This window comes from Pagrus pagrus (genome assembly GCF_965226575.1).
Source record: "Pagrus pagrus genome assembly, chromosome: 10".
Lineage (NCBI taxonomy): Eukaryota > Metazoa > Chordata > Actinopteri > Spariformes > Sparidae > Pagrus > Pagrus pagrus.
In genome coordinates this window covers 33747569-33761493 of record NC_140194.1, presented here as the reverse complement: position 1 = coordinate 33761493, position 13925 = coordinate 33747569, and the positions used below count along the sequence as shown (strand labels likewise).

At 41.7% G+C, this 13925-nt stretch overlaps 1 protein-coding gene across 3 annotated transcripts in view; it reads left to right on the top strand.

Annotated features, from left to right (window-relative positions):
• The window catches only part of ano1b (anoctamin 1, calcium activated chloride channel b), a 113703-nt gene that overhangs the window by 29581 nt on the left and 70197 nt on the right, over positions 1 to 13925 (top strand). For 2 of the 3 annotated variants that reach the window (XM_084364868.1, XM_084364869.1), the window contains exon 3: positions 12973 to 13071. In XM_084364868.1, coding sequence (XP_084220994.1) covers positions 12973 to 13071 — 99 coding nt within the window. Of the gene's footprint in view, positions 1 to 8865; positions 8988 to 12972; positions 13072 to 13925 lie in introns of those variants that run through there. The other variant, XM_084364870.1, reaches the window with a different exon arrangement.

The window sequence follows — 13925 nt, the reverse complement described above, 5'->3', positions numbered from 1 at the left end:
GGCGAGCATGCAAACAGGAGGCTAACCCCCCTGGAGCCATATCATAGCGATATTCTGCCATATCGCCCAGCCCTACTATATACTCTTGCAATTGAACGTGAATAAGTTTACTAATTAAACACATCAACGCTAAACATCATATCAAGTCAAACCGCATCACGACATCGTTATAAATACAGTAGGCTATGCTATTGAAATCAGCGACCATCAATGTAAAGAGGCTACGTTACCTTGCTTCAGCGCCGCTTGGTGAAACAGCATGGTGGTGTGGATGTTTTCGGTTCAGATGCTGAATCATTGAAGTCGTACTGCTGTGGTAAGCGAGCTCTGCTTTGCAGTACTTACATTCCACCTTGTTCCCTTCCGTTTTGAGTGTGTAATGATCCCAAACTTTAGACTTTCTCTGTCTTTTACGGACATCTTGACTCTCCGCCATCACGCCAACTAAGTGAATGTATCACGTGCTAGTGGTGTGCTTCCTTAACAACGGTCCGTGTGGAACATTCAAGATCCCTGCGCGTCATAGGAATTTAACGACGCTTCCTGGCAGAGTTTTTGCCTCGACCAATTTTTGTAATCGAGTAACTCGAGTAACTCGATGAATCGTTACAGCCCTACACGGTTCCCTACGTTGCTGTGTCAGGCAGGTGTTTCCCATGGAGCTCTGCCCCGTTTCAAAGGTGAAGGAAGCCCTAAGTGGAAAGACGTTGCCTCCGCAATGTAGAATGTGTTTTATAGAAGAGAAACACACATTTCAGGACCGCTGACTTGTATCATCAAAACAGACAAATGTAAACAGAAAGCTGAAAATCACTGGACATGTCTGTGGGGATTATACAAATCAACAGTGTAAAGTAGAGCTGTCAAGATGTATGCAGGAGTTAATTATTGCATATCCTACTGTACCTATCACTCCTATTGTTTCTGATGTACAGGTGCATTAGAATGTCATGGGAGAGTTTATTAAGGCCTATGTCACTAATTCAATTCAAAAAGTTAAACTAATACATTATATATATATGTCCATTACACACCGAATGAAACATCCCATGTCTTAATTTATTCAGTTTATTTTAATAGTAATAATTATGGCTAACATTCAATGAAGACCTAAAATTCAGTATCCCCAAAAATGTAAATATTACAAAGGAACTTTTTTTTTTCTTTCTTTTTTTTTTATTCAGTCATTATTCAATGGTATACTAAAACCTATATGAAAAAAATTGCTTCTCAATGTTCACAGGTCAAATATTTATATGCGATTAAAAATGGGATTAATTTCGATTAATTAAATACAAAGCCTCTAATTAATTAGATACATTTTTTTAATCGAGTCCCGGCCCTAATATATATCAGAGATATATATCAGAGATATATATATATATATATATATACTGTATATATATAAATCCTCTGACTGCAGACGTTCAACTGTAGTTTCCAGGGATATATAGTGAACTAGAGTGGGATTTTGTGCCACAGCATTGCAATGTTCTGTATAGAGCTCTTTTGTTTGAAGGATTAAATCCGGGTCATCCTCAATGAATACAGACTTCAAACTTGTTTCGTCAATTAAAAAGAATCTGCAACAATTGCACTGAACGATTCAACCATACCAAAAAGGCTATGTAATGCCAAATTATCACCAGTAACCTGAATAAAAGGTGTATCTGAAAAGGGTACCTGGATTCCCTGTGTCCCTGTGAATTTTCAAATCATCAATATGAGGCTGTAGGATTGGACAAAAACCATACTTCTTCAAGTCCTCTGAATGAAAAAGTGCCACAAGATGAATGTTGAACAAAACTGAATTAAGCTGGGTTGGCAAATTTCTTGATATAAAATAAACACAGCCAAGTTTGCTTATTCCTTTTTCAGATCCAAGCGGATTGGCCATTTCAAAGTCATCATAATAAAGTTGGATCTGGAGTGCATATCTTTGCTGTGAAAACAAAGTATGGTTTCTAAAGTATGAACCATCGTTAATGTCTTTCAAAATGCCATCTTCATGAGGCTTTACTTGCTGAAAGCAGGCACTGGTTGGTAAACATGGACTCAAGAGTTCCTAAAATTGGCACATACATAAACTTGTCATTGACTGGAACTTGACTATATACATCTGTAGTTCTATCTCTGCGAGCATCATAACGCACACCAAGAACATGCTCCACTGGTTCAACATTTTTCCATTTCAAAACACTCTTTGGCTTTATCTAAGGCTTGCTCAGTCACCTCTGATGAAAGACATTTGAGAGGAGGAAGGGCTGTGCTGATCCAAAACTGTCAAGGAACTTTGCCATGCTCGTCCCCACCTAAGATTGAAGGATGAACAGTGATTTGACTTTGTTCTCACACAAGTGACGGATAAAAAAACATTATCCAACTTACTTTGCGTCATCTAATAATTTAATGAGCATTTTTTTCCCTTTTACAGTTAAACCATTTGGTCACCAGATTTCAATTCAAACGCGATGTGCTTGACTTTTTTAACAATGCATCAAATGATGTATGTAATGAAAATGGCTATTTTTTTCCCCAATTCCTTGTTAAGCAGTGTTTCCTCTTATCAGCTCTTTGAGGGAGATCACACAGCTGAAAAACAATCAACCAATGTAATGTTATGAGAAGAAAAACAACATTCATTTAATTATATGTCAAGAACATACCTTCATGAACTTGATCACATGGTCAGCAGCTTCCAAGGCACTGATTTTTCTGTGTCTTTTTCCTTTTGCATTCGGAGGTAAGAGATGAACGAGCAGGAGGATAGCTGCCAAGTCACTGTTCCATCCTAGTGGATTGATAGTCACACACACACACACACACACACACACACACACACACACACACACACACACACACACACACACACACACACATCCCATATGCAGTTAGATCATAGGCATACACATAAAGAACACTGCCCAAAGCAAACATCCATGTTCACTTACCATTATCACTTGATTCTTCCTGAGCAGACAGGTCATCCAGATGAGTACCAGGGCGAAGGCTTTTGCAGACAGTTGGCCATTTTGCAATGAACTTGCCAGAGACGTCTTCTCCAAAGAGCATGGAGAATTCCTGGTCAATCTAACACAAAGAAAAACATATCACAACACAATACAACATATCTATCAATTGTTATATCGAGTTCATCTGTACTTCTTTCCAAGCCTTGTGTATCCAGGAATCATGGGAAGTGATCTGGGACAAGTGAGGACTGGTCTGGATCATGTAGCATCTTCTGTCTATGCTTGAACGTTGCCTTCATTTTCTCTTTGACAACTGGCTGGTCCACTGAATGTTTCATCATGGACATCGCCTCCATGCATTCATCACCTGATAGCTGTTCAGATGTTGAGGTCTCTCACACTCCTTGGGTCGCCCGCTTGGACTCGTACTGTTGCGCTGAACCGTTTTCAATCCATAGGCCAGGTAACCTTGCCCACTGCGAGGATCATAGTAATGCTCTTATCATACAAGAAAACAGACAGGACACATTGTTAAGATCACATTCCATCAAAACGGACATAAGCATCAGGACAAAAAACAATAAACATTAAATAATCAAGTCTGTTCCCTTTATATAACCAAATAAGACAACTTTAGGGGTTCCTTCACCTTAATACTCACATAACCAGTTGAAAAAAAAATACATCTAGATAAAATGTCACCCTAATTCACGTTTTTCTTTTCCTTTTTTGCCAACATCACACTAGTCAGACTGAAAAGACTCTGTGCACAGTACGTGTGGTGTTTGAGTGTGTAGTAGTACGCATATTCTCACCCTCTATGGATTGTTATACATTTGGAAACATGAATGGAAAGTGGTGTAAGTACATTTTTCATGTGTACGCAGAGTTTATACATTTGGCCCCAGGAGTATTATTATAGAAAGAATTTATGCACTGAATGACTGCTTAGTCAGATAGTTATGTACTGTTCATTGCTTAGTTCTTGATATGTAAATATTGGGAAATGTGAGCTACAATATGTATGGAGCATGATCTGACAGTACATTGACTTCATATTGTACTTTTTTTACTGACTGCTGATAGCAATTTGCAAATCTATTAATAGTTGATTCAGAAATATACATAAGATGTAGTATTCTGTTCTGCATGCTGTGCTACGTATACTGGTCCAATTTGCTTCCATCCCAACAAGCTGCTGACTGCTTGCTCCAACACCACTTATAGCACAAGCTTATGAACACTACCACACTAAGAGATCTCCTGGTCTTAAAGGATCTATCCACTTCTTCCTGTCCGTACAGCGCTTCTGAAAATGCATGTAATTGACTTTGATATGCCTAGATCCGGCCCGGTCTCTGTTCTTAACTCCTCCAAAAGGTCCTTGCACAGGGGGAAAAAATGATAGAAACCTCAGGAAAAGCAACAGTGAAGGAATCCCTCTCCGAGGATGGATAGAATGGAAATAGATGTCATGTGTACAGAATAGATGAGCAAAAAAAATCCCAATTTATACAAATTATTTTGACAAATGTATAAATACATGTGATGTATGTTGTAAACTAGAGGCTGGAATCGGGTCGGGTACCCGCCCGGATCGGGCAGCCCGCCCGGGTATCGGGCCGGGCCGGGCCGAGTTTTTAATGAATTAATGCACGGCGGACTGTGATGAGATAAATATTGACGTTGTGTTACGCCCGGAGAGGAGACTCCTCCTCATGAGCGCTAATTAGGCACACTTCATGAAATGATGGATGGCTGTTTTTCAGTTGGTGAATTAAAACGATGGACGGGTGGTAGCCTACCTCCTCCTCCACTACCGCTTCTCATTTCAAATAACGGAGAGGGAGGGAGAGAGAAGAGAGAGAGAGAGAGAGAGAGAGAGAGAGTGTGTGTGGGATTCAGTGTGGACAGAGAGCTGGCTCGCGTCTCATCAGGAGAAGCTGCGCTGCCGCTGTTTGTCGTCATTGAAAATAACGTGAATTTTGCATAATAATATTTCAGGTATCGGGCCGGGTCGGGCCTAGTTTTTAATTAATTAATTCGGGCTCGGGTCGGGTCGGGTCTGAAAGTCTCGGGTTCGGGCCTGGCACGGGCTTAATTTCCAGGCCCGATCCACCCTCTATTGTAAACCATGAATGAAGAGTATGGTTTCAGGAGAACGTCGAACACCTTAAGGTGTGGCCAGATTGTTAGAACCTGAGCCACACGACCTCTCAGTCGTGAAGACCTGGAAAGAGGACAGACCACACAATACAGAAAATGCGGTGGGACAAACATACAAATGGAGGGAGAGAAAGACATGATGACATGTAAACTAGAGAGAAAGGGAGAGAAGAGGAGAGGCTGAATTTCCTTTGGGCCAATGTCCAGATTGTTCTCATCGACATTATTTAAGTGTCAAACCAACCTCCCTGAAGGATGATGGTAACTGGTACAAGGTGTTACGTTGAGAATATACAAAAAAATGGTGATGACCCAAATGCAAAACACCCAGGAGGCAGGCAGGGTCTAAATACAAAGAATCGAAAATGCAAACACAAAAGGCAACAATAACAGATGGAGCAGGCAGGGGCAAATCTGAGAAGAAAACAAGTCCAAAAAACACAAAAACTAAAGCGCTGGGAACACAGGCAGGAACACGAGGAGTAGGAGGAACACTGGAGACACAGGCCTGACGTTGGGAAACAGAACAGGCAGACTGACAAAGAGAGAGGAAGACAGGGAGTGAAATACACAGGGAGTGATAATCATTTGAACACAAGTGAGCAGAGAAAACAGTAAGAAAAACAGACACAGCGAGGTCATAAAAGGAGCAAATACACGGGAGACTCCTCAGGGATAGGTGAAACTAATCAGGACAATAACAATAACTTACCCAGAGACCCCAACCATGACACAAGGCTCGAGGCACTAATTAAAAGTTAAAGGAACAGTTCAAAAAGATAAATAAAAGATACCTGTCCTCTTGCCTGAACTGTTTTTCATCCATCTCGATTATGTTGAGAGTTTTGGAGATATCAGCTGTAGATTTGTCTGCATTCCCTTCAATTTAATGGAAACTCAACAGTAGTCTCTTTCCAGAAATCAGTTTTATGTAGGAACTATTTTTTGTCTACTAAACTACACCTGCCAACTGCATCATTTGCTCATGGACAAGAGGCTAGCTAACTAAACTAGCTAACATCACTGCCCAGCAGGGCCGCCCCTGGCCAGATTGGGGCCCTAAGCAGAATTTTATTTTGACAAAATGACTGTATCACGAAATGCCATTTAGGTTTACAACCTTTATTAGTAGGAACAAATCAAATGAACAGCCTCTTTCAACAATGAAACAAGCCTTTCTTAATTTATCTTATCTTATCTAATCTTATATGAGTGTTATGAATTAAATTCACCAAGAGATGGCGACATTTTTACCTCCATAAAAATAGCCCAAAACTTCTATTGATAGCATAGATTGATAGGCTATAAACCTGAGCCAACATACGACCACCAACTGGTCAATTAACCACTCCTTTTTTAACAGAGGTGAATGTATATGCAGTTAACGAGACATTCAATAAATGATAATCAGGGCTGCTGGAAAATTTAATCTCCAGTCCACATCTAGACAGAATTATCCTCTCTTCTGTCTCATGATTAGCAGGTTAGCAGCTGGGGTGTTTATGCCACAAAGTTTTTCTTTTTTATTTCAACAACATACCCACCTTCAAGTGAAGCACGAGCCCCCTCTTGTTTTGACTTTGTCTTTCTTTTGCTTGCTCCCGATTCATATTGCTGTTTGGAGGCCATCTCTCCACCTGCATCCAACTGCCTGTCGGCGCATCTGACCGCTGATTGGTCAGATGCTGCGTGCTGTCAATCATTGCGGCAACGCGTGCGGTGTCAGATTACTCGTCTCTTTTTTTTTCTCTCCTGCCTCGGGCTGACTTGGTGCTCTAAGCACGCCTCACAGCAGCGATGCGCATCCTTTGCGCATTTGCAGAATGCGCCCCCTTGCGCAAAATGGGGCCCCCCATGGATCGTGGGGACCTACGCACAGCGCGTGTTCTGCGTGTAGGGAGGGGCTGCGCTGCTGCTCAGCCTTGATATTTACATCCTGCCCTTTTTTTTTTTCTTTTTTTCCTTTATTGCAAGGTGCAAAATACAATACAAATAAGCATATTCAAATGCAATTACAAAAGTTGTTGCTTTCAGAACTGAGCGTAACATTTGTTACATTCAAAAAAGAATAGGATATAAACAGAACAATAACAGAAGTAAAGCAATAGAAAAGAAATAAAAAAAAAATTAATAATAATAAAAAAAAAAAATTACATCCTGCCCTGTCAGGAGCATGAACCGCCCATCCCTGACCAGTCCCATCATTTTCGGAAACAAGGTGGTTAATGTAATGGCAGGGAAGTTTAATACAACCATTTTAACTGTGGTTGTCTGGACTGAAGTTATTTTATAAAGCAGTTGTCGACGCATGTGGCATAACCTCAGCAAATATCCTTTATATTTAACTAAAGTTAGGAGACATCCACTTCTGAATGTCCTCAATTTTGGAGGCAGTGGATTTCTGTAAAACTATTTGCAGGGTTGCAGCTTAGATATATCTGTGTATCAGCCATGTAAAAGTGTAAACTGATATTGTGCATATGTATAAGATGTCCTAATGCCAGCATATAAATAGAAAATATGGCTCTCCACAGCAGTAACTTGAAATGGCTGACCTGAGGTTACCAGTACCACATAGAAGGTCTCAATTCCTATATTCCTGAAACTGGGCACAAGGGCAGACACAAAATCCCACTGCAAACACACATGTGAAATTTGGTTATCACCAGTGTCACTGTGGTGAAAGCAATTGTCCAATCGATGCGTTTGCGAAATATGACATTCAATGCAAAATATCAGCCTTTATTCATGTAACGATAAAAAAAGGCTTTAGAGAGACTGTAAGTAAGAGTTTAGGAAAAACGGACAAGCAGATAAAATGACAAGTGAACATAATCAATTGGAATCATGTATGGCAATTTTGCAAATGATTTTAAATGTATTTGTTTTTATCATTTTGTTACATTTATTTTTCCACTCAGAGCTTTTGCCTGCAGCTCGGTATGGAGGACTCCAAGTGTCACGGAATTAGTAATAAAGCATTTAACTAATTGTACAATAAAAATAGGCATTAATAAGTTAGTTTAAAAATTAATTTATCAATCTATTAATAAATAGAGTAAATTACACAGTAATTCATTATTTGATATTTTAATGGGCAATAAAAAGAGGAATTATAAATAGAATTTACAAATGAAATATTAATCCATCAATAAATAGTTCAAATTAAAAAGGGATTTACAAAAACAACATAAAACAGTCAAAAAGGACATCATTTCAAAATACATGAATGAATTCATAAATAAATAATGGAATTTAAAAATCTATTTGAAAATGCAGTTAAAAAGACAAATAAATAGCTGGATTCACAAATTGAATTAAGAATACAGATTTCAATCAGGCATTTCAAGGTATAATTGGTAATCCTGTTCAGAAACACTTTTTGTTATACTGGGTGAAATGGTCTTTCCACCCTGAGAGTAGTCCATACATAATGTGTTCAGAAAAAGGAACCAAATAAATCAGACCTCTGTGGCAGCTGCAGGCCTGTAAAAACTCTGACCAATCCCTCCCTCTCGGTCCGAGTTGAAAGAACCAATCAGATGCCTTCATGTCTCGTCCTGCCTGCACCCCCCTCTGTCCCCCCCCTCCTCCCTGCGCGCACTCATCACGTGTCATCGTTGCCGGATATATTCAGCACACTCCATATCGAGTAAACGGGAGATCCACACTCCAGGTCAGAAGGTGGCAGTAATGCACACCTAAAAGTTGTTTGCCAACAGCCATAAAACAACAGAAGAAGAAGAAGAAGGAAGCAGAGTTGGCAACAGAGAACAATGGCAGAGAAAATGCAGCCAAAAGTAGCACTTCCAGAAGTGATGCAGAGGTTGCTGTCTTTCTGTTGGACAGGTAATCAGTTGTTTTGCTTCGGGGGGATTTGTTTTTTTCATGAAATATGTAACGTTAGCCAATTTAGCTACTTTTGTAGCTTGTATTAGCCCAATGCTAACGGCTCTCCTCTGCCCTGCTGACGGACTGTCTGATGCGCGTTCAAGTTTGTGGGGGCGGGGCTTTGGACGGAGCACTGACGGGAGGGGGAGAAGGGGATGGAGCTTAGACGAGGTGCCACTTTCAAATCTTGCTAGCTCTCCAACATTACCAACTATACCTTTAAATGGGCAATTTCCTTTTCTATCTGCATTTGCATTTACCCACTGCTTTTCCTTTTCCTATTAGCTATTCCATTTACTTAGCCATTTAGCTTCTCCTTTTAGCCTCTCCATTTAGCCTTGATGTGACACTTTGGGCCTTGAGCTGGTAAAACAATGCAAATTAGACGATGTAACAAGCTCCCTGATTGGTTATTGTCATCAGCAGAAATATGACATGCCTGGATGTGCATTTGAAGTGAGCGCACTGGAGTATGGAGAGAATTATGTTCCTTTATAATTCAATCAAATACAATAGATTTGAAACCAAAAAAGAGATTTGAGAGCAAAAGAGAGTAAGTGGCAATCAAATTTTTTTTTTTTGAGATCGAAACAGAACAGGTTGCAATTGAAAAAAAAATATGAGAGAGCATATTTCTTCAACTTCAATCAACACTCTAAAACATTTTGCCTATAAATCAGCCCTCTTTGCTTTCAAGTTAAAAGCCTTTGCTTGCAGATCAGTCCTCTTTGGTTGCAAATTCTAAAGTTTTGCTTGCGAATTCAACTGCACTTGATGGGCGGGGCCTACGCTGGTGGATGAGAGAAGAGTTTCTATTGGCTGGTTTGACCTGGCTCCAGCGCCAGCTACGCCTTCCGCATTACACCCACTTCCCCCTTGTGCTGTGCTGCTTGGAGGTAGAGTTTAGATTCTCTGCCCGAGCCCGAGCCCGAGCCCGAGCCCGGACTTATTTCCCACCACTATCCTCGGGCCAGCATTTGTGTTTTTTTTTTTTTCTATATAATCATTACTTTTTTCATTTGCGATCCATTCCGTTATGAATAAACAAACAACGCAGTGTACATGCTTCGTCCTTGTTGCATTATTCATTAAGATGATTGTAAACAGACTTCTGTAGTTCAAACACCTGGGAGTTGTAGTTGAGAACGTCAGTTATAACAGCCCACTGTAACGTGGGCTGCTGAAGGGGAAGGTGATGGTCCACTTTAGTGCGGTGCCTCCGGTTACTCAAGAGACAGCAGGCAGCATGTGGGGGTTTCCACACGGCACTTTTATTCATAATACTGACCACACCATGCCAGGTCTCTACGGCACTAGATGTTACAGGCATACATGCAAACGATCCAGGCCGAGGTTCTTGCACCAACACTTTACTAAATAAAATGGGGAGTCTTCTCTCTGTCAGCAGCATCCTCACCGGGAGCAGAAGTACACCTGCTCTTCTTCATCGTACAGGTTACATCACCCACTAAACAAAAGGAGGCTACATTGAATAACTCTGACTGTTACGCCACGTATTAAAAAATTGTCGGGTTTAAATCGGGCTCGGGCTCATAATTACAGTTAATGTGTCGGGCTGGGCCGGGCCGGGCTCGGACACAACGGGCTCGGGTAGGGTCGGGCCTGATCTAAGCTCTACTGGGAGGTAAGTTGATAGCCTGATGCTCTTGAAACGTTTCCCATAAGTAATGAATTGCGCTATATATCGTTAGCTACAGCCTGCCGTACATTCACAACAACAACAACAACAACAACAAGAAGTAATGAATTATAATGCCCTGCTGCTGCAAGCATTAGCAGCATCATGGTTGTCTCTGCTAGTCACGGCCTGAGCAGAGTAGCCTAATGAGTGAGTGAATTACAGGGAGGCGTATACAACGTAGGGCTGTGATTTAAACATTTAGTGTTGCATGGTACTCGCGGTGCCAACACGTCACGGTTCCTACACAACAGTACTACCGTGGATTACTAAACTACCTCAACTAAACTCCTCCCGGCTCCGTTCTCACTACAGCTGTTCTAATGTCAACAAACAGATCAGTGGTGCTGAAATGTGCGTTTCTCTTCTTTAGCCTACACATTCTACATCTCGGAGGTCAAAAGCATCATTCAGTGTCATTTAAGTCGGACCGTCTGACGCAGCTGCTCCTGTACAGACCAGTAATGCTGGCTGGTTAGAAATATGTGCGTGAATTTGTTAAATTATTCGTGTGTTTGTTGACATTAGAACAGCTGTAGTGAGAACGGAGCCGGGAGTAGCAGCAGCCCGCTACACAGTGGAAACTGGCACCGCGTTCAGCGGTAGTTTAGTAATTCACTCACTCATTAGGCTGCTCTGCTCAGGCCGTGACTAGCAGAGACAACGATGATGCTGCTAATCAGTGTGCTTGCAGCAGCAGGGCATTATAATTCATTACTTGTTGTTGTTGTTGTTGTTGTTGTGAATGTACAGCAGGCTGTAGCCAACAATATATAGCGCAATTCATTACTTATGGGAAACGTTTCAAGAGCAACAGGCTATCAACTTACCTCCAAGCAGCACAGCACAAGGGGGAAGTGGATGTAATGCGGAAGGCGTAGCTGGCGCTGGAGCCAGGTCAAACCAGCCAATAGAAACTCTTCCCTCATCCACCAGCGTAGGCCCCGCCCATCAAGTGCAGTTGAATTCGCAAGCAAAACTTTAGAATTTGCAACCAAAGAGGACTGATCTGCAAGCAAAGGTTTTTAACTTGAAAGCAAATAGGACTGGTTTATAAGCAAAATGGTTTTGAGTTTTGATTGAAGTTAAAGTAATATGCTCTCTCATATTTTTTTTTTAATTGCAACCTGTTCTGTTTCGATCTCAAAAAAAAAAAATTTGATTGCCACTTACTCTCTTTTGCTCTCAAATCTCTTTTTTGGTTTCAAATCTATTGTATTTGATTGAATAATAAAGGAACAAAATTCTCTCCATACTGGAGACTTCCGCTGACCGAGCCAGCTAACTTCTGGTGTAGTTTGTGGCTATCTTGGAGGTGGATAAAATGATTTAATCATGTGGCTCTTCTAGATTTTCCAAATGTAACTGGATCAAATGGCTTCACTTATGACAGTGAAACGAGTCATTCGCAGGGGTTTTGACACTCCAAAAAACGTTTCCACCGTTTTACAGACCCTTATTTAACAATGTTGGCATATGGGAAAAAGTCTTTTTGGGCCACAGTGCATCACATGACGATGTAATTACACAGTTTGGCCAATTTGAAAAGAAACTTCAAAGCCTGGCGTTAGCTGTGTAATTCCATCACCACGTGATGCACTGCAGCCCAAAAAGCTGCTGGGTTTACCTTGATTAAATCACATGCAAATGTCACCAAGCTCATTCAAAATAACAACACAAACCGAAAATGATAGACTACGGCTGTCTGAGAGGCAGGGAGAAAAAAAAATTAAACTTCTAAATACTACACCTATAAAGCACACACAGGGAATTATGAAATACCTATGTAACCAGTTAATTTTCAGCACAATGTAGAGGACCCTTTATCATGTTTTATCTACCATAGGGACATCCAAGAGGATACTTTTGCTGCATTTCTTTTCTTTTCTTTTTCTTGCCACCAGTGACACAAACCTCGACATCCAACTGGCCGGTTGTAACTCAGCATTCTGCCTGTTATGCAGATTATTGGGGCTTGTTAATACTGTGCTTAATGACCGTTTTCCAATTTCTTCTGCAGTGTTTATTGCCCTTCTTTTTTGCATTTCAGTGCAAACACTGCTCAATCACCATATGATGTGACAATTTTACACGTGATGGAGCAGAATTACTCGATCATTTATCATATTTTTGACATGCAACAGCCTGTTCAATTTAGAAAGTTCCTGTTATGTTTTCCTAATGAAATCAAAACGCAGTGTTGCTGTGTTACAATTGAGCCTTACTATGTTTTATATCCCTTAGGCCAGAATTCAAGGAGTGGGCTTTGTGAAGATTCATGCTCCCTGGAACGTTCTCTGTCGAGAGGCTGAGTTAATGAAGCTAAAGATGCCCACCAAGAAGGTAAGACTCACTGGGTACTTTCCAGATTGCATACTTTTCTTTTTAGTTTACGTATGTACTGCAGCTGCCCTTACAAAGTACATACTGTTGTCTGCAGTATGCATAAAACTACCTTCCTGCCGGAAGCAGGAAGGTACGTCAGAAGCAGGAAGTCGTACGCTGAACCGCACAACGCTGAACCGCATTAGCGAGGCGCCAATTTTTAAAAGAACCTTTTTATCTTTTAACTGTGTGGGATCTTTTAACTGTGTGCTATCCTAAGAGTGGGGAGGGTCCCCCTGGACATTTTGGCACCAGAGCTGAAGCTAAATTATAACTCACCTCCATGTGCTGACACTGTGGTCCGGGGTGACAGATCTCCTACACAGGCTGCAGGTATGATGGCGGTGTGTGAGTCCTGCCTCCCCACCCTCTCAAAACTGAGGGAGAGTGTCTCTGGCCTGCAGGCTGACCTCAAGGAGAGGGACAAGGTCCATATGGATTTTACTACCGTCGCCACGACCCAGGCGAAGCTTATCGCCCATCTAAAGGCATCCAGCGCTGGTGACTGGAGCCTGACGGCCACGAACAACACCACCCTGCCGTGGACCGGCTCTATCACCATCGGAAATCTGGCACCAGTACCCACCGAGTCCTACTGGCACCGCCAGGGAGCCAAGCCCAAGACATCGGCACTCTCCACCTCCTGCCTTCGCCCTGCGGAGTCACAGTGCTCCATCAGGGAGGATGGAGTAGTGGCTCCGGCTTCGGTGAGCTCAACTCCACTCAAGCCGAGGGAACCCTGGTCGGTGGTGGACAGGGGCACTGGGGCTCGTCCATCTCCCCATCCACCGCCTCCGGATCTACCACTGGAT